The 21,779-nt window shown below is 43.6% G+C and overlaps 1 protein-coding gene across 1 annotated transcript; it reads right to left on the bottom strand.

Annotated features, from left to right (window-relative positions):
- Positions 1-8,733: 8,733 nt before the first annotated feature.
- Positions 8,734-20,182, bottom strand: LOC125395730 (17-beta-hydroxysteroid dehydrogenase 13). Its single transcript, XM_048427373.3, has 7 exons — positions 19,855-20,182; positions 17,036-17,143; positions 14,872-15,003; positions 13,064-13,170; positions 12,542-12,679; positions 10,847-10,963; positions 8,734-9,150 (listed from the first exon to the last, which is right to left on the bottom strand). Exons 1-7 carry the CDS (start codon positions 20,062-20,064, stop codon positions 9,060-9,062), a joined length of 903 nt encoding a protein of 300 aa, XP_048283330.3. The 5' UTR covers positions 20,065-20,182; the 3' UTR covers positions 8,734-9,059.
- Positions 20,183-21,779: the final 1,597 nt, after the last annotated feature.

The following is a 21,779-nucleotide window of genomic DNA, read 5'->3' as shown; positions in this document are numbered from 1 at the left end:
CTGCCACGCAAGATGAAGTTGGAGGGCATGTGAGCAGCATGACAGAGGTGTCTGAGGTGTGGCATGAGACTGCAGGCGGAGCACTGAGGAACGTTCTACCCCAGCAATCAGAAAGATTTTCTCCTGCTCCCTGAATTAACTTCAAGCTTCTCAACTCTACCAAGGACAAAGATGGTCCCTTTGATCTCTCGTCTAATCAGTAGTATCTCGTTCATAAAATCCAGCCTGTTCTAACCTAATGCTTCATCCCCAAACTCATACTCGCTCTTTCTCCCGGTGTCTCTCTGGGCCTCTGTCTCTCTCTCTGTGTCTCTGTCTCCATCTCTCTCTGTCTCTCTTTCTCTCTCCTGTGCTAGAGACAGAACATGGGGCTTCCCAAATGCCAGCCCCCCACTCCACCACTGAGCTATACCCCAGTACCCAGTATAAACCTCACTGCTTTCTACTTCCAGGGCAACAAGACCATGGTCTTGAAGAAATTCATGTGAGCAGCTCTTTTATTTCTCAGCCCAGCGCCTACAAAAGTAAAGGCATGCTCCGGGACTTTAAAAAACCTATTTCTTAGTATTAAAAAAATAATCATAAGCACAGGGCCTGGAAGCGTGCTGAGGAAAAATTGAGAATTAAGAAGAATTGAGAAGAATGGATGAATAAAAGCTTTTAAGGTTAGCGTCACGGTACAGTCAAACCACCCTCTGGAAAGCAGGTTCCTATCATTTTCTTTAACAAAGGGACCCCAAGATAACTTAGTGGGAAAGGGCAGTACTGCTTTGGCAGAGGACTCAAGTTTGGTTCCCAGCACTCAGGGCATTGGCTTCACAACTGCCTGTGACTCCAGCTCTGGGAGAGCCAATACCACTCTTGTCAGCGCCAAGGGCACCTGTCTGTGCTCATTTGCCCATCCTACCACCCCCCGGCCCAAGCACATGGAGACATAGTTAAGAACAAAAAGTAAGTATTGTGCCCAGATTACGACCCCCAGAGAGAGACCACCAGAGAGGCCCAGACTGTAATAAATAAAGTTTAATCAGCATAATACAAACGTGTTTGGAACTCATCTCCATCCCCGCTACAACAAGGTAGAGAGGAGCTGTATCTCCCCTGTGGGGTAAGCTTTTAAAAGGCATAACTACAAAGAGAATCTTTGAAGATGCTTTGGCACGGGTACAAGGACTTTTGCTCCCTCCCACTCTGTTAAGTCAGCTTTTTCCTTGTTCTTAGAACAAGGCCAGTGTTCTTGAGTTAGGCCATCTTTATCAGCCTGTACCAGGTGGCTGGCTGGGCTGAGCTAAGCGATCTTGTGCTTGGAATCTCCTGGGTGGGAGAAGGGAAAGCCACTGTCTTCCTGGGAAAACATTCTGCTAGGAAATTTCTTCTTGCCCCTTTGAGAATAAGGGGTGAGGGCCCCACAGTAAGTTCTTAAAAACATGTTTCGTTATGGCTGGAGAGATGGCTCAGTGGTTAAGAGCACTCTACCCCTCCAATAAACCCACGTTCAGTTCTCAGCCTTGCATGGCAGCTTTCTGTCTGTAACTCTAGTCCCAGGGGATCTGGTGGCCTCTGCTGACCTCTGTGGGTACCAGACACGCTCATGGCTCACAGACACATATGCAGACCAAACACATATGCACATAAAATAAATAAAAAAATTTCAATGTGTTGTCCTCTTTTTTAATCATTGCTGACTTTTAAGCCATGGCTGGCTGAATCAGCAACTGCAGCTCTACCACAGTTATTAGGTAGCAAGAGCCTGAGGGAGTTCTGTTAAGACACTGACTCTTTTAAAGCTACAAGGGAACTTATTTAAATCTCTGCCTCTCTAAAGAACTCAAGATTCAAAGGTTGAGGTGGAATCCTGTTCCTCAGAGAGGCTGAAGAGCAAGTAGCTCACACCCTCTACACAAGTCTCTCAAAAAGCCCACCTGTTTTTCCTTTCCCCTTCTTATGAACCCTTCTCCACCTGGCTCCTCCCTACAACTTCCTGTCAGCTAATTGCTGACTCGTCCTCCTGACTGCTGGTGAATTTTATTTAGTCAAACACTTTGCATCATTAAACAAACGCTGCAGAGCATAAACAAAAGTAACACGCCTTAAAATAATAATCTTCAACAAAATGTTATATACATTCTCAATAAGAAGGTAAAATTCGTGTGAAAAGATCATTACCAAACAAGTTCTTCCAGAATAAGAATAGATCTAAAATTTTAAAAAACATACTTGCTCTTTTTGGTTCCATTTGAGGTGGCCAAGAAAAAACTTAACGGGCAATCATATTCCCTCATAAAGCCAGATCAGCTGGTTAGAACCACTGGGACCCAAAGGGTAAAACACTTGAATCCTCCTACGAGAAGACAGGAGAACCGCAGGGTTGAGGCTAGCCTGGACTACACAGAAAGATTTGTCTTCAAACAAAACCAAACCAAAAATTTCAAATAAACAAAACAACAAAGAAGCAAACCAAGCCACTAAAATCCCCTAATGAGAGAACACAAGGGGTCATCAGCTAAACCCGGAAACAGCTCAAGCCCTATGACCTGGGTTTGACCCCAGGAGCTCTCAGGAAAATGGGAGGAGACAATTAAAATATAAATATATAATTTCCTTACCTCCGACCCCTCCCATGACCTCCTTCAAATTCATGGCCTCTTTTTCTTTAATTGTTATTATTACATACCACACACAAACACACAAACACAGATACATACAGACACAGACACACACACACCACATACAGACACATACACACAGACATACACACACCATACACACACCACACACACACACACATGCCCACTTTTCCGCTTAGTTTTGCTTATATGTAACTGATTTCAGGACTGGCCTCTTGGCCTTGGGTAATTGTTCATGCAGCTAACTTGCATCCTGTGTAAACATCTGCTTACTCTATTCTGTTCTCTGCTGAAGTCTTCTAATTTTTCCCCAGGACATAATTTCTAAGCAGCTGTCATTTTTGAGGACTTGTGAGAGAACCGTGAGATGTGTACTTTTTAGTCTTTCAATTTAACAAGAATTTCTCACTGTACTTTAGGGAGCCATTTAAAGGACTTAGGACTGGATATCATCTTTGTAATGACTTACACACATCATGGAAAATACGCCTCAACTACTGCAAGTACACAGAGGTACAATTTCCATTCAATGATCAAATACACCTCAGAAAACTGTTGCCGTGTTATGCCCACATCATGGGACCCCCAAACAAGACCACCACAGAACCGGTATCCAATGCAAATGCACTGGGTTTATTGATTACAAGTTAGCTAACTTGGACCATAATGCAACACATCACCACAGCGGGTGAGGGAGAACGGCCCTGAACTCTCAGGGTATGGGTTTCCACAGGGAAAAACTGCAAGCAGGGTGGCACAAGCCTTGACATTTCAGGATTGGGCAAAAGTATACAACTTTTGAATTCATTGGTTGGGTATAGAGGAATTTCAACACAGTCAAAACAGCGCTTAATCAGGTACCTACAAGGACGTCTGAAGCAAGCAGATGTTTGGACGCCCTGGAGGGTCACTCTGACCAGGGCTGGCACAGTTTCTTGGGAATGTTTATGACTTTGCTGGGTTGCGTTCACACCCCCGCCCCCAGTTAGGTCCTGTCTAAAATGGAGTTCTTTCTCAAAATGGAGTTTGTTCTGCTCCTTCAGCAGCAGACAAAACATTTGCTGCAAATGCCCTGAGTTCTCTTAAACAACACCAGAGACACTACACAGGATTTAGATCATTTAAAAACATTTGCAAAAATCTTCCAACCAAGGTAATGATTATCTGTTAATCTGTATTTTAATTATATATTACACTTTAATTATACATATAATTATATAATATAGTAGCAGCCCTCAGAATCAAATGTCTCTCTAAAGTCAAAAAATTCAAAGAAAACACAATAATATACATAATCCATGCTCTCTGTGTATTTTCTATCTGTATGTGGCTTATTTTTAGTAGTCTATTACTTTTTTATCTTTAGTCCTATAATCTATAACTGTCTGTACTCTTTTATGTTACTTTTATTGTCTCTTTAAAGACTTCACTACTTTTTGTAACGGTTTCTACATTTTTCCTCTCTCTCCCCAGCTGACATACATTTTTAAACACACTGTGTCTCATTTAGAGGTCTTTTATGTCTGAATCTGTCCTATTGTGTACCTGAAATCCTTTTTTGACAGGACCGCTTCTTAAACGGCTGAGTGGTGAGGCTAGGACTAAGGCTGCTTTGCCTGTTGGCCTTGCCCAGTCCAGCATGGTGGAGGTAGTTCACCGCCAGCTCTACCAGCCATGCTCACCACCCAGCTCCAGGGACACAGCAGGTCTATGTCACCATTAAGCAGCTAGTAGTGTGCTGGGCACAAACCCCATTTAAGTGCTCTGTAACTGCTGTGCCAGCATGAGCCAGGAAGCCATCTCTTAAAGGAGCTGAATAGTTTTTGCTGCTAACACTGAGTCAGGAAGCCTTCTCTGAAAGGAATTGTGACTCTGTTTGCCTCTAGCAAACAAAGTTCACCAGGGAAAATGCTGCTACCAAGAAGTCATGCTTAACTTTGCTCTTTTGTGTCTAGAATTTCTTCCAAAGGTCTCTCAGGTTTTATGTGGATGTGGTCACACCACGTTGGTGTCTTCTGTAAACAGAGACTGTTCATTCATCTCCTGGTCACCCAGTCTCAAATAATCACACAGAGATTATTTTAATTACAACACTGTTTGGCCTATTATCTCAGGCTTCTTATTAACTTACTCTTACATCTTAAAGTAACCCATTTCTATTAATCTGTGTATTGTCACGAGACTGTGGCTTACCGGGTAAGGTTCTGTTCTGGTGTTTTCCTTCTTTGGCAGCTACGTGGCATCCCCTTGACTCTGCCTACTCTCTCTATCTCTGTTTGGATTTCCCACCTGGCTTTACTCTGCTAAGCCCTTGGCCAAAACAGCTTTATTCATTATCGAATAAAAGCAGCATGTATACAGAAGGACATCCGACATCATTATTTTTAATTAACGTGTGTGTGTGTGTGTGTGTGTGTAATGATGCTCACGTGCCAAGATGTGGGTTTGATGACCAGAGAACAGTTTGCTGAGTTCCATCTCTCCTTCCATTATGTGGCTTCTGGAGGTTGCACTTGGGTTGTCAGGCTCAGTAGCAGGTGTCTGCTCACTGAGCCAACTCACAAGCCAGAGAAAGTATTTTTTATCTGAAAGGATACAACTGTCTCATGTGCTTTATGCTTAAAAAATAAAAATATGCTTTTATTTTTTCCTTTTTTATTGCTTTTATTGAACTATATATTTTTCTCTACTCCTCTTCCTTCCTCCTCCCTCCCCTTCTACCCTCTCCCATGATCCCCACACACCCAATTTACTCAGGAGCTCTTGTCTTTGTCTACTTCCCATGTAGATTAGATCCGTGTATGTCTCTCTTAGGGTTCTCTTTGTTGTCTAGGTTCTCTGGGGTTGTAAATTGTGGGCTGGTTTTTCTTTGCTTTATATCTAAAAGTCACTTATGAGTGAGTACTTATATTTGTCTTTCTGCATCTGGGTTACCTCACTCAATATGATGTTTTCTAGAGCCATCAATTTGCTTGCAAATTTCAAGATGTCATTATTTTTTCTTAAGTATTGTATACTTTGGGAAGAAGGAGATGAAGTGAAATTCACTTGGTGTTTATTCAGAGTAAAGCATGCTATCATGATGACATTATATACAAATATTCTATTGCTGTTAAAAATACTTATCACATACTTGCTGGCTTAAAACCTCAGTACCATTAGCTCATTTAAAAATGTGGGCATTTGCCTGAGTAATATATGGGTACCCCATGAGTTCCAGGTGTCTGAGAAGGCCAAAAGAGCCTGTCAAATGCCCTGAAATTGGAGTTACAGACTTTTGTGAGCTGCTATGTGGGTGCTGAGAACTGAATTCAGGTTCTCTGGAAGATCAAGATGCGCTTTTAACTGGTGAGTCATCTCCCCTAGCTTATAGTTTTCTAGAGTAAGTGCAGACACCAGGACTCTTGCTCAGCATTGCAGGGAGGAAACCAAAGTGTCAGCAGGTTGGAGAGTGTTGTTATTGGGCGCCCGATTCTCTTTCGGCTCTGGATTACTGAAGATGCACGATTCAAGCCACATGTGTGCGTCCACACATCCACTCCCAGTATGGTTCAAGCCACATGTGTGTATGCACACATCACTTCCACTAATTGTGTTCTGAACACAGTGTTATTTTTGATCTATAGCATCCAAGAGTTACAAAAGTGGCATCAGACATTAACAGGCTCCCTACTACTGGTACCTTTAAGAATAATGTCACAGTTCCCTGGGTATGGCTCTACCCATCTTTTCTGAAAGTTTTCAAGGTAATTGTTTCTCTATAACAAAAGGTTATTTGATTGCTCTAGTGATGTTACATTCTCCCTAGACTATGTTAAGGTGAGAGAGGAGGTGACATTTGTCTCCTCCACAAACAGAACTGTCCATTTTGCTCTACCTATTAACCCCTTCTCTGGAGATGGCATATGGAAGGCAGGAAGCAGTTAACATGAAAGAGAGCAGATATATAAACCTAGTATAGCGGCACACATCTGTAACGGCAGCACTAAGGAAGTAGAGGCTGTATGATCAGAAGTTTGAGGTCATCACTGGGTACAAGAGAGTTCAGGGCCAGTCTGGGCTACTTGAGATCTCATCACAAAAGAAAGAAACATACACACACACACAATACATACACACACACTGTGACAGAGAGACAGACAGACAACAGAGACAGACAGACAGAGATCAGTTATTCTAGGAGCACGATTAAAGTCCAGAGAGTTCAAGAAAGGACAATGGGAAGATACCGATTCTATGTTGTGCTATAAAATTCTCAATAATAATTTAATATGACCCCAAATCAAATCCATCATTCATGATGCACTCTGGATAAGTGATTAATCTGTGCTTATCATCAAAGAAATAAAATTAGTAATAATCCTCGAGAGAGGGAGGGGAAACCCCCAAACACACAAAGAATAATGTATGATTTGATTTCCAAAGTACAGATGAAATCATTAAGTAAGGAATTGCAAACAGAAGATATTCAACACAAATCTCAAAAAACCACACTGCTGGAACAAATGGCTTCCATTTCATGTGGCAAAAGGTATGAGATTGGATCATGAAGGAACTAATGATGCAGGACCAAGCAGGAGGAGATGCTCCCTGATTACCAAAATGATGTTCATATGAACTGAATGGACAATAAACAGTCATACAAATCCTATATACTACTCAATGAACCATGACAGGACCTAAGAATCCTAAGACGTATCTCTAAGTAAATGGTTTTACTTGGGGAATCTGTGCACCCTGGTGGTAGCCCAGGGAGCTGCAATGTTGGCAGGAGTGAGAATTATGAATGCAAAGGTTGTCATAGAAAAACATTTAGACTCATGATAGACCCTTCATCTAATAACTGATGGAAGCAGATGCAGAGATCCACAGCTAAGCACTGGGCCAAGCCCCGGAGTCCAGTCGAAGAAAGGGTAGAGGGATTATATGAACAAAGAGGTTAAGACCATGATGGGGAAACCTGCAGAATCAGCTGACCTGAGCCAGTGGGAGCTCACTGGCTCCAGACTGACAGCTGGGAAACCTGCATAGAACTGAACTAGACCCTCTGAATGTGGGTGACAGCTGTGTGGCTTGGGCAGTTTGTGGGGCCAGTGGCAGTGGGACCAGTATGTGACCCTAGTGCATGAACTGACTTTTTGGAGACTATTCCCTATGGAGGGAGACCTTCCTCAGCCTAGATACAGTGGGGAGGGGTTTGGTCCTGCTTCAATGTGATGTGCTAGATGTGCTAGACTTTGTTGACTCCCCATGGGAGACCTCACTCTCTCTGAGGAGTAGATAGGGGATGGGGTAGGAGGAGCAGAAGAAGGGGAGGGAGAGGGAACTGGGATTGGTACGCAAAATAAAAAGTTGTTTTAAAAATAAAATAAAATTATATAGCATAAAAATATTCAGAACTGCACCTGGTACTTGTAATGAAGATGTCTACACTGAAAATGTGTGTAGGAAAGATCATTACCGTGGTCCCAGGCAACTGCTGAGCTTCAGTTAAAAAGGATTAAAACAAAATGTGGCAATAATGGTGGAAGTTCATGGCTAGGAAGTCATAGCAGAGTGCTTAACTGTGCAAGGCTATAGGTTCAGTCCCTTGCAGTAAAACACAAAAGACGAACCAACCAATCAACCAACCAACCAACCAACCAACCAACCAACCAACCAACCAATATATAAATATATATAAACAAACCAGGAAGGGTTTGCACTTCATAATGGGAGTTTTTTTGGAGGTGGGGGGGATTGTGCTGCTGTTGATACATAAACGGTTGAATATTTTTTTTTTAATAATTGCCTAATAGAGTTAAAAGAGAAACAAATGTGTTCAAGGTCTTTCTAAAGTAAAGAACGAGGTGTTGAGGCTTCACAGTTGCAAATCTGGATAAATATTTGCTTCACCAAGTTAGGCAAATAAAACTGCTTCACTGTTCATTCACGTGGTGTAAGGAAATCTGCACACTAAGAAGAGTTGTGAAACCAAGCAAAACAAGAACACTCCTTTCTAACTCATGCGGCAGGGAAACAAGGCAGCGTTCTTCCTGTCACCAAGAGCAGATTGCAGACACTGCCAACCACCCATCGAAACAGAGATCACTACGGCTTGCCAGCATTTGTTCAAGACTTTATTATCTTACCCCTTCGCCTACATTTTGATATGTAGTTATCCATGCTATAAAAACCCACACTGATTATCTTAATGTTCCTTTGTTGAACAGATATTATCTTACTATATTCCCATTGCCATAACCAAATACTGTAAGTTGAGATATCTACAAGCAGACCAGAAGGGCAGCTAATCAGTCTTGTTCATTAGATGGCCAGCGACAAGACTACATTTGAAACATCAACAGCACTTTCAACACATGAAAGGGAGCTTTAATGCGTCGGCTCTGGGCTTAGGTTCTTGTCATTGGTGTATATACGTCTCTGTATACATTACTTCCTTTTGATTTTGTGGCCTACAATGGCTTCAAATCGAATATCCTGAATACGATGTATAGCTTTTAAGGCACGTTCAGGAAGAAACCTACATTAAGAAAGAAAGATAAGAAATTTCAATTTTAAGTTTTGATATTAGTGGGGTTTTTTTGTTATTTTATTTTTTGCTGTGTATTACCTGAACCACATTTTTCTTCCTTAATCTCTTCTACCCTCCACCCCCATCTGCACTGATCTATAATACAGCAGTGCTCTTCCACAATAGTAAAATCGTATGTATATACAAGCAATGATCTAAAACTGAAGCCCATGGCTGAGTCGGTGAAGTCTGGTGCCAAGGACTCAGAATCCATCGGACACACCCTTCCCCCTCTTCTTATGTTCAGGGTACCTATCACTTTGTAAAAAGAAAAGCTAAGGAGCCTTTTTAAAAAGCTATTGCCTTTGAGCATAGTGCTGTGCCAAGAGGCTAACACAGCCAGCTGGAAACCATCATCTGTCTATAATAAAACATCCAGCATTCACACGGGCTGAATATTTAAGTTCGTTGGAAGGTTAGTTAGTCATCCTGAGCTGACAGCTGACGGAAGAGCATGCGCGAACTGGAGGAGGCAGAAAGAGCACCCTCTACAAAGAAAGTCGTATTTCAAATCACATTGGGATTGTTTGCCAAGATTTACTTTCCTGTCAGTCCCTGAGTAGAGGAGGGGAAGATAGGGAAGAAACTAGGGATCTGTGAGAGGGACAAGGGTAAGAAGAGAGCTTCTGCAGGCCTTCCTGGCTCAGCTAGCCCACCCAACGACTAGCAATTGCCTCTGGTCACAAAATCGGCTCGCTCCAAAAGGAGTTAAATGCAAAGAACAACAAAAAAACCCATTGCCAGAGCAACAAATCACACTGAAAGTTCCACAATGAGACAAAGGCTTTGAGATGCCTCCCTATGCAGGGTCCGCTCACACCCTAGGCAGAACAACCAATCATATTTATATCATGGTCATATACATGTCTGGTTCTATTTGCGGATTTCCCCACTCTAATGAGATCTATTTGGGGCTGTGTTGAGAAAATTTGCTTCATGGGATTTTGCGCTCATGAGCCTGGGAAGCAAAGAAGTGACTCCACGCCAAGGTCCTTGGATTGAAAATGAAATGGTATACAATCCCGAGGAAGTGGGTTGTGAGATATTTAGGATGCACACTGTCACAAAGAACTACAAAATCTGAACACCTGAGGGCCTGAGGAGATGATCGCACAAACGCAGGGGCCTGAGTTTGGTTCCAAGAAACCACATAAAAAGCTGGGCACGGTGGTGTGCATGTAAGCCCAGTGACATCGGCCCTAGCCTGATTGGATTGGTGAGTACAGGTCTCGGTGAAAGACCCTGGGGAGGTAGAGATGGAGGGAGAGGGAAAGGGAGAGGGAGAGGGAGAGAGAAATCCTGCTTCATCTGCACCCACATACGCATCACACACAAACACATGAATACGCACACAGAGCCTTTATAAAAGATAGATGTCCCCATAACCTGTTCTTCTTAAACTGCCTTTCCTCCAGTTTGAATAGTCATGAGCAACGTCTGGGCAGAGACGGTAGATGTATTAGACAAAGGGAATCAGGGAATCCAGGACTCATTTCCCTCCTCTGGAATAAGTAAGGCAGTAATACGGGAAACTACATTTTCACTCCAGGCATGGAGAGTTTCCATAGCGACCTTCCCATCTGAACATCTGTCTATAACATTTCTGTTTGTGATTTAATATTTCAGGGTTCTATGCTATACTTACTTTTCCAGGACTAGAGAAATGCCGATATAGGATGGGACGAAGATCATCTTCTTGTTGGTCAGTATTCCATCCATCAGACTTCTTGCGACTTCACTGGTCTCTAATACAGGCCACAACCTGGTGGCAAGTGGGGCGAAGTGTTGATGTCTATTTATACTGTATTTCTTCATTTGGGTGCTGGGGTTGGACCCAGAACTTCACACATACTAAGACTGCACTCTACCACTGAGAGAGAACCCCAGACCCTCCATTTTCTTTAATTGTTTTTAGTTAATGAATGGAGAAAATGAACCTATCTCCTCACCAAATTTAGAATTAGGATTTAAAATGTCTCAGGATTCCCTACACAAATGTCACCTCCCCCACATCCCACTCTGGTATCTTGTATCACATTCTTATACTTTCGGGTCCAGCGTGTATGTGTGTTAGCGCACCAGATCAAAATAAGTAAATCACAAGGTACAAGATGGGAAGCAACTGGGTGGGGGAGAGGGGACAGAAGGGTGTGCATAGGGTGAGTCACGTGGTGTTTCCAGGCCTGTTGAATGTAAAGAGAATATTCTACAGCTGAATCCACTCCCTGCTGTGTATGGCTATTCTGTAGAGCTGTATTGTTTTGAGGTGTTTAGTGCTTAAGATTTGCTTCTCCTGCAGTTTTATGGGAACTGAAGTTTGTATACGTCACAGCTTTTTTGTGAATATGGTGCCACATATATGTATATGTATGTGCCACATCTGGTGGCATGACCTTCCTTGATCCAAAGGTTGTACACATGTATCATTGAGAAATGCTCATAACCTGTGCCATTAATGAAGGTGATGAGAGAAAAATCAAGGCATGAAAATGGGTTTAATATGTTACATCAAGGTTAGCATGCATAGGTGTGGCTAAGTGAAAAAGCAAGATGAGAAGGCCTTACTGAGAAAAGGTACCAAGCCACATGGCTAAACACAGACAAGAATTATAGGTTAATTTAAGTTGTAAGTGCTACTTATTAATAAGCCTGAGCTAATTGGCCAAACAGTTTATAATTAATATAAGCCTCTGTGTGCTTCTTTGGGACTGAATGGTTGCAGAACTGGACAGGACAGAAATTTCCATCTACAATGAATGTTAGAACTTAATTCTTTGAGACAGTTCGTGATTTCTGAAAACTCGTGTGTGATTGGGATTCCAGTTGCAGACTTACAAACCATCATACGGGAACCGAAATCAATCAATACTTTTTAGATTATTTGGTGCTCTGTCTCTTCCCTAATTTTGCAATGGAGTCTTCAACCCAGTCTCAGAGCCATGTTTGACACAAGAACCTTAATGTCAGTTGCAGTCAGAAAAATTCAGGGGTTAACCTGAATGAGAACATTCCCGAGTCCTGGGCATTGCTGTGCCTGCAGTTATGGCTACTCCAGGACTACAACCAATCTAACAGATTTCTTACTTTTCTTCCCTATTGCATCTTCTTCTAGAGTGGCAGTGAACTCCTGGCAAAGTACATCAGACTCAAAGATCAGCACTTGCCAGGATTTTTAGGGGACCCACTCTACCACATTAGTTAGCCACTAGGGGTTGAGGTGCTGCCACAGGATTTACTTAAATAAAGATCACATACTTGTTAAGTACCTATGACCTACTCAAGACGCCATTGTCTGGGAAGGCTCCAGCTCAATGGTCAGCATGGCCGAGTACCACCTCACCTTGTACTTGGGTTTTTGGTGAAACCAGTATCCACGAACACAGGGCACAGGCATGAGGTTCTGATTCCAGTTTTCCCCAAGGTTTCCAGTTCTGCGGTCAGTGCTCTGTGGAAGCCGACAGCGGCAAACTTGCTTGAGCTATGAGGGAAAAGCAGCCTTTAGCAAAGTTGGGGGACATTCTCAGTCACCTGTGAGAAGACAGATTTGTTTGTTTAGGCCAAGAAGACCCGTGGCCTGCTACCTACAGCTCTTCTGAGAGGGTAAGTGACCATTCGTTTTTATTATCTTGTGTGATTAAGCAGAGTTCTGAACATGCCCAGTACCTTTTCTCTTTTGGGGTGCTGAAGATTGAACTTAATTCCTTGAGACAATTTCCTTATTTTATAAGTCATTTAAAAAGATATCCCAACCTTCCATGTAAATTCCCTACATCCAAACTCCCAAGCTGTGGGCCTGAAGACTAATAATCCCTCAGAAGTTCAAAAGTGCCTCGCACTGATGATGCCATTGCTTAATACTTACCAATACGGGATGAGATAAGGGATCACTCCGTGGCCACACACTGAAGCCACTGTGACAATGTGGCCAGAGTTTCTTCTTAGCATCGACGGTAGAAGTGCCTTGATGATCTTAAGGTCCATGTAGAAAGAAAAGAAACAATGACAAAGGCATTAGGCAGATCCCAAATCAGGACATTTCATTTCTGCTGAGGTGGAGGCATTAGAAATAAAATATGTGCAAGACTCTGTGGTCCCTTCTATACAAATGATAGAAAGGGAGTGGTGCCGGCCCTTTCATGTTACAAGGGAGGGTAAGCATGATGGTTTGGGACAGCAACAAGAGCTGTGTCCTTTGGCTCATATGCCGAGAACCTGTACTAATGTGTCCCCTTTTCCCTGCAGAAGGAATTAAGCAGCTCCTTCCAGGACATGCCATTGAAGCAACATTATTGTCACATTTTTTTTTTATAGGGATAGGGATTAGCCAGAGGACTCTGTGCATGCTAGACAGCCACGGTATTGCTGAGCTCTGAGCAATATTGTCAAGGGATAAATCCTCAGATGTCAGACCTGAAGAGTAATTTGGCTTTTTACAAGTTCTTGGTTTCAATTAGAAGGTTGGGAATCTACTTATATAAAGACAATAGAAGAACATACGCTGAGTTCTCTTCTGGTCCACAGCCACCGCGCATAGTGTGAGCAGATCCAAATCTCTTTCTAGTAACAGTATATATTATACACTGTGTTATGGGAAACAAAAATTGGGTTTTTTTTGTTTCCAAAAGAGTCCTCACTGTATAGTGAGAAATATCAGTAACATTTTATGAGATTTTTATAGACCCAGCCTACAATCAAATCCTATGTAAATTCCCAGAGCCCCAACTGCCAAACCAAACCCCAACCAGCTCCTGCCTAGAGATCTGTGAGGAGGTATTGAACACTCATGGTTTCTGGAAACCCCTGTCTTTAGTGAAGTAGCTATGAATTGCTATTAGTAAGTAATTAGTATGCAAGGTTTCTGTGTAGTGTGAGTGGCTGAAACATTGTAGCAAGCCTGAGCATGGGTGATCTTTGGAGCCACATTAGCTCCAAGGGCTACACCAATTTGGAGGCCCCATGCTTTCTCCAAAGGGTTGAGAGTCACACTTCAGCTTCTCGCAAACAACCGACAGTAAGAAACCTCCTGACCTGTCTTTCTACATGCCAACATTCCGTGGCTCTAACAGGCTGTTCAACCTGGAGCCATAGGCTGCATATGGTTTAGATCAGTTCTGAATGCAGACCAGCGCAAAGCTGTGAACTTGTTGAACAATTCTGAGATTTTTTTTTCTTCTTGGTAACTTGACTGTGAACTTCTTAGCCACGAACTTTATAGATGAAAATGTTATGTTCAAATGTCAACTTATCTCAGAACTTCACCCAAAGTGTCCCCAACTCCTGCACACATTTGTTTAGTGACTTCTATGTTTTTCAGCTCTAAACGTCTATGAAAGGAGGCACAAACAGATGTACGTGGTATGCATTTCCTCTAAAACGCTGGAAAGACGCACAGAGACGGCTGTCAGCTAACCTCCACAGACAGCTCTTGTGGACCCACGTACCAGGCTCTATTGACAAAGCAAACCAGACGGCCTTCATTTGAGGGAGCTGTGTCCGCTTGAGCTCTGAATCCTGCGGCCAGAGACAACGTGGCTTTTCTACTCAAACACAGCACACGATTCCCAAGTTAAATAAAACTTCACGTTTTCCCACCCCAAAATATTGTGAGCTCAACGAGTTTCCAGCACCAAGGAGATACACACCATCCAGAAGTATTTCCGACCCACTCACCCAAAAATGTCCTAGGATGTTGACTTCAAAGGTTTTGGTGATCTCCTCGTCCTTGGTGCTAAGAAGGTCAGCTGGATATATCGCCCCTGCATTGTTTATCACAATTTCCACGTCGCCCACTTCTTTCTTCACCTTAAAGATGAGAAAACGAATACAGGACGGATTACTCTTGGACGGGTTACTCTTGGACGGGTTACTCTTGGACGGGTTACTCTTGGACAGGTTACTCTCGCCAGGTCGCAGGGCTGATTTGATAGGGGCTGGACAGGCAGGAGTATTTTCATGTTCTATGTTATAAGGACATACACATCGCTTTGTGAAAAGGAACCAGAACACACATATTATCCAGAGCGTGGCAGTTACACACTGCTAATGGGCTCTGTGTTCTGCACTAACCGCTGCACTCCCTACCCTTAGCCTAGAAGCCTCCGAAGGAGTACCAGGTTGATACCAGCAGAAACTAAGTCGATTCAGCATTTTAAGAAATACCTGATGATCTTTCTCTCTCTTGTGTTTGTCTCGTGTCGTGTGTACATGTGTCTTTATTTTCTCTGTTTCTCTTATGTTTCTCTGTTTTCCTCTTCTTTAAGCAATAAATGTCTCCCTCTTCTTTAAATAAAAAAAAAAAAGAAATACCTGAGCCCAATAACACACTACAGGGATGATAATGAGAGACACACAGACATCCCCAGTCACAAAACCGTGGTTGAGTATCGAGAGGCAAGACTGAGTGTCAGAGACACTGCCATTGTCCACACCCACAGCCTGGATAATCCGCTGGCTGGGGATGACAGGGAAGACTGATAGGTAGGATAGCAATCTGCCATCTTCTCAGGTGGCCGGTTCTGTGAGTAAAGAACAGATTTAAGGTGCAATTTCCTTCTGTGCTGACTGGCTTCGGGATAGCTAGCTTGGTCACAATGCCATCTGGGGATTTTTTTTTAAATTCCACTGCTAAGGTCTCTCAGAGTTCAGACATGAAAGAACTGGCTGCACTGGTGACCCCAAAGGAACCTGTCACTAGGGAGGCCAAACTGTTGGTGAGAACCTTTAATTTTGTGCTTAGTGTGACATGGGTTGTGTGAAGGCTTATGAATTTAAGAATTTAAATAAACAAGAATTAATCTTTGTACTGGTAAACTAATACTCAAGTTCTGACGAAATATTTCTGGAGCGTTAAGTAATTAATCTTGGTTCCACCACCCACTGGCCTCATGGCCTTTGTCTGGGCCAAACCTTCCGAAAATTGACTTAGGAAGGTGGCAGCTCATCAGATGTCTTGGTTCATTGAAAGCACTCGATGTGTGCTTTTTCTAAAACCTGGCTAGAGAGGGATGGTGAGATGGCTTAGCAGGTAAAGACATTTTTTTTTCTAGACGGGACAAGCCCAGGACCCACACTGTGGAAGGAGAGAACCTGCTCCCAAAAGTTGTCCTCTGAATTCACATATACCCCCACATGCACATGCATGTGTGTGCATGCGTGTGCACACAACAACTCAGGCACACAATGCACACACACACACATTAAATAAATAAAATGCTTAACTGTCATTAACTGTGTGTTTTCCATAAAAGGCTAGCTTGTACATAAACCAATAAATCTCAGAGAAGAAATAAGAACTAGTAGAACAAATGTAACTCAAAAAAAAGTTAGGAAAATATCCTGCTTAGATAAATTTTCCATCATAGCTGGCGGTGGTGGCGCACACCTTCCAACCCAGCACTCTCAGTCGGGAGACAGAGGCAGATGGATCTCTGTGAGTTCGAGACCAGCCTGGTCTACTGAGAGAGCTCCAGGCCAGCCAGGACTGTTAAACAGAGAAAGTCTGTCTCGAAAAATCAACGAAACAAGCAAGAGAGAGAGAGAGAGAGAGAGAGAGAGAGAGAGAGAGAGAGAGAGAGAGATCTGTCATTCTGTCATTTATTTCCTCTGGGCCATTGCTCAAACTTCTGAACAGAGCAAATTTGATTGATAATCTGAAACATTCGCAGAGGCCAGAGCTGAGGATTTTAATATCAATAAAGTTCTGTTTATGCTTTCTTTTGGTCACACAGCATCTTCTCTGAGTGGCTGGTGTCTAGGCGGCCCCAGAGAACCTTTCCCCTTCCCAGCTTGCTGTCAGCTGATATATACGCTTCTCTGCGGACACCCTGGTTCTCACCTGATCCACAGAATTGTAAATCTCCATCCGGTTGCTGCAGTCCACCACAAACACGTGCACAGTGGCCCCCAGTTTCCGGCATTCGGCTGCAGTTTCTTCAACACCGCGCTGTGTTGGGGTGGGGGTGGGGGTGGGAGGCAAATTCAAGAAAAAATAAGCACCAGAGAAGGAGAAGAAAGACTCTAAAATCCTTGTCCGATAAATCTCTCTTTAAGTGTAAGGGAATTCCGTGAACTAATTACACTGACTTTACCCGCAAACCAGCACCAGCAAGGAAGAGAAACAGCCGTTGCATTTAGGGCTTTTGCATGTTTTCATCCTGACTTGGGGCTTGCAAGTAGAGAGATGCCGTCATAGCGCAAAGGGCATCCTTACGCTCCTCTTAATGCCAGGGAAGATGTCTGGGCACGGAGGGCAGAGGGTGGCTGCTCCATTTGCTCAGCTCACCTTTGGGGAGCATCAGCCGAAGTTGGCAGGAAAGTGCTGAGCTGCGTCTAACTAGCAGTGATTCTAGATTAGGTACGTTTCTATTGACTGGCCTCGACGACTCAGACTCATTCCCCTGGTGCGAGAGAAGATTCGTGTCTGAGAGAAGCTTCCAGGGGGAATGGTTACTACACCAGATGATCTACCAGGCATTTATTCCTCTGGTGCTTTGAGTGGAAAAAGGCCAAGAGCCAATGGTTGAAATGGCACATGAGTCCTGGATGTGGAGGCAGCTTATTTTTAGCCTAAATTCAGAGGCCTCTTACTTGAGACGAATTGTCCTAACACGCTGTGTGTGCGTGTGCTTGCATGTGTGTTTTCTCTCCTGTTGTTTTAGACCAGTTGTCACTCTCTACCCCTTGTTTACTGTGTGTACGCCAAGAGGGTCTCCAGCTCCGACCGGTGTTTCTGCCTCATCCCGCTGAGTATTGCTTTTACAGCTGTGAGTCAACACCCTGGGAGGCTTTTTTTAATTTTAATTTTTGACCTCCATTTCGAGGAAATATGAATTCTTTCCAAGTTTTGGCATCTGTTGATTTTATAGGGAATATTATGAGGTTTAAAATAATTGTTTGTTTTAATTTGTTTTTAAGACAAGGTCTCTCTGTGTAACAGCTCTGGCTGTCCTGGAACTCACTTTGTAGACCAGGCTGGTCTCGAACTCACAGAGATCCTCCTGTCTCTGCTTCCCGAGTGCTGGGATTAAAGACATGTGCCACCACTGCCCAGCTTAAAGTAATTTTTAGAAATTACACATTTCCCTCTCCTGGCTGTCCCCACTTCTTTGTGATGGAGAGTGGGGACGCCCAATGCACACCGGGACCGAAGTAGTGCCACCATCTCATGAGGCATCCTCGAGTGGATGGGTGGGTTTGGCATAGGCTGACTGCCTCTTTTGGGCCCCTTTTGTATTTCTCCATCTTGGGTTAAACCACAGAGCAGCAATTGAAGTCTCAAAAAACAAAACAAACAAACAAACAAACAAAAAACCCTCACACTTTAACAAGGATTAGAATGTCACTACAAAACCAACTGTCCCTTCAGATAGCCTTGTGGGGAGCGGCAGCATAGAGCAGCAATCTGGGTAGGAGGATTTTCCACTGACTGTGGCTTCTGCTGGAAGCCTGCTTACTTCCCGAAGTCCCAGCTGCCTCCAACCCCTCACACCTCCATTTCGTCTAGATCTGAGGTCTGGAGAGAGTAGCAGTGACCAGAGCTTCAAGCAGGTGCTTTGACTGAAGAAGAAGGATCACCACTGTCGCCTGCTTCAGCAGCACAGCCGCTGGCAAGCTATCCCTGCTCCTGCAATGAAGGCTCATCCGCGCAGCTCACGGAAGCAATCCTAACTAAACCCAAGAGCTCACACACATACAGAAGACATGGAAGCGGGGGGGGGAGTTAGAATGGGGGTCAGCAAGTGTGAGAGGAGGCAAGAGATAAAAATGGGGGTGAGGACTGAATATGATCAAAATAAACATTTTTATGATGAACCCCATGATTGTGTATGACCAGATTTGCTAAGAAGGGCTTACGAAAGCCCTCCAGTCTTAGCATTGATTTGGAACCTGGCAGAATGTAACCCTTTGTCACTTTTGCTCATGAAGACCTGCTGTAGGGTCAACTCCTCTGTGCCCTGCGCTTTGCTAACCTCAGTGTTCTTTCTTTAGTAGTGTACAAAATAGTATGTTTCAGGATGGCATTTCCACACACACACACACGAGATGCTTAGCAGCCCCCATGATTGCTGTTCTCCCCTAGTCCCCGACAGCTTCCCTCTTTGGCTTTGGTTATCATTCTATCTGTAGCCAAGACTGGCTTCCAGCTCGCAGCAATCCACTTGCTTGGCTCCTCCAGTGCTGGGGCCACAGAAGAGCGACCATGCCCGGCAGATCCTTTCCTCTGTTAGCCTGGCTTGTTTCACCTGATATTTATCACTTCCAGTTTTGCCCTCTGAAGTTTTATCCCAATTGTAGAGATTTTTTAAAAAAAAATGAAGTTGAGGTAAGTGATGTGACTTGCTTAGTTCCAGCAGCTTGGAAGCTTTCTGGCTCCTGCAGCTCTTGGTATCACGTGTACTGTGGCAGAAACAAACAAACAAACAAACAAAACAAAAAACCTCATGGCTTAGTCCTCCAGCTTCTTCTTTCTGTCCAGTCAACCCGTCACAGAGAACATGCAAGGCTCCGGAGGATTTATTAAAACTTTGTAAAAGGAAAACAAAAAGAAGCGCTAAATCAAATAACCAAAGAAATGCATTGTTATTGTGTATTTCTTCTAATTATATCTTGCCTTATCATTTTGTGACTTTGGAGGCTGACAAAAGCACATGTTACCTTATTGATGTCCCACAGGACCAATCTGCTCTTCCGCTTTGCAAACTCATGAGCCGTCAGCCTGCCTATTCCGTGTCCGGCGCCAGTGATGAGAACGATCTGCCCAGCCACAGATTTTCTTCTCTGGGGAATAAAAAACTTCACCAGTGACTCCAGGTAGGAGTAGAGGATGATGGCCACCAGCAGGAGAAGATCTAGGATGATGTGCATGGCTCTGCACCACCCTCTCCCTTCGGCTGTGTTCTGGAAACAGACGCCTCCGCACAGAACTCCTCAGAGAGCCCTGGTAGGTATGACAGGCTGCAGGAGGCGAGGCAGTCTTTGCCTCCTGCCCCTGACAAATCAGATACACCTTTGGTTTTTGAAACGAGTCCAGCTTCTAACAAAAGCTCAGCACAGGTCCGGGAACCCAGCAGTATGTGCCCTTTGGACCCGCTTATCGGAGAAACAGTCATGTTTCAACATGAAACTTCATCTCTCAAAGTTATTCTGGAAATATTGCATCACCTAATGTTCTGGTATCATGGGGAGAACTGACTGTTTCATATAACCTAAAGTTCTCCTCACCCTCGGGGTTCCCATGAAAGCTTCATCACCTGGCTCCAAGCCACAGAATCCACAGTGGAAGTGGAGAATCAACTCTACACCCCCATACCCTCAGCCCCCTTATCGTAAACTCAACTGTCTCTCAGCCACCCGTACACATCCACACCTGAGCTGTATGAAGCTGGGTGTGAAAAATTGGTTGTCCCAACGTTACAAGTGAGACTTTGGGTGATTACCCAGTTAGCCGGTTGTCTGTCATTTCTTATACCTTTTGGAAGTTGCTTGATTGAATTTCTTGTTTACTCAAGTAATATTAATTTCCCTTCTCATTTCTTTAATAGGGTTGAAGACTAGATTGTCATAGTTACTTTCCTCTCATGGCTTAGCCAAGCCATTTTTAATACAAAACTTAGACTTCTTAGGATAGGGTAACTATTGAAACATTTAGCATATATTTCTTGTTTGATGTTGTTCATGCTGGTTGTAATTCTAACTTTTATGTATGTTTTTGCCTCTTTTCCCCATGGGCAATAATTTATATTTGTTCTTATTGTATATAGTTTTGTATTAGACTCAGGACACACCTTTATCCTAGATGGAGGCAGGAGGAAGTCCAAGGTCACACCCAGCTATGTTGTGAGTTGCAGCCAGGATACCTGAGACCCTGTTTTATAAAAGACACTTGAAGGAGAAGCACGTTATACAGTTGCCCCTGCCTACTTTAGTAATAGCTTTATTCATTTGACTAACTTATACATGTGCTGTAGGCTTGCCAACCTTAGCTGCCATGTATGTATGCATGTATGGTGTGTCTCTAGTCCCAGCACTACAGATGTATGTATGTACATATGGTCTAGACCCAGAACTAGGGATGTATGTATGTATGTATGCATGCATGTATGGTACGGGTCTATAGTCCCAGCACTAGGACTGCAGAGAGAAACATGCAAGGGTCAGGACAATCTGGTCTACCTACTGAGTGTCAGGTCACCTAGAATGACACAGTGAGACTCCAGTTCAAAAAAAACAAGAGCAAACAAAACCTTCTGTAGTTAATATAAGCTTCTGGGTGTTATTTGGAACTGGCGCAGTTGGGACAAAAGAAAGGCGCTGCCTCCAATTACACAGGACGATGGGCAAGGCTGTTGTTGTCATGATAGTTAGGGCCTGGAGTACACATGGGGTCTTGGGTGCCCCTTACCTCCCCTATGTCCTACTGAGGTCCTAGGCTATAGGCCAGTGCTGCCATATCAGGGCAGACATTCCTTTGTTAGTTACTGTCTGGGGAAATGACCTCACTGGCACACCCAGCAGTGAGCATTGCTGATTCCCTAGGCATTCCTTAATCTGAAACTAACAATCAAGATTAGTCATCCCAT

The sequence above is a fragment of the Myodes glareolus genome, chromosome 8 (genome assembly GCF_982192425.1).
Source record: "Myodes glareolus chromosome 8, mMyoGla1.1, whole genome shotgun sequence".
Classification (NCBI taxonomy): Eukaryota; Metazoa; Chordata; class Mammalia; order Rodentia; family Cricetidae; genus Myodes; species Myodes glareolus.
The sequence above is the reverse complement of the archived record's forward strand: the minus strand, read 5'-3'. Positions and strand labels throughout refer to the sequence as shown.

What these genes read in the sequence shown, in the direction of transcription:
- LOC125395730 (XM_048427373.3), bottom strand. Translation starts at nt 20,064, where the DNA reads ATGCACATCATCCTAGATCTTCTCCTGCTGGTGGCCATCATCCTCTAC. An exon ending in TCCTGTGGGACATCAATAAG is followed by an intron (nt 17,144 to 19,854) that starts GTAACATGTGCT and finishes ACCCCAACACAG; the next exon opens with CGCGGTGTTGAAGAAACTGC. An exon ending in CCTTATCTCATCCCGTATTG is followed by an intron (nt 12,680 to 13,063) that starts GTAAGTATTAAG and finishes TTTCCCTCATAG; the next exon opens with CTCAAGCAAGTTTGCCGCTG.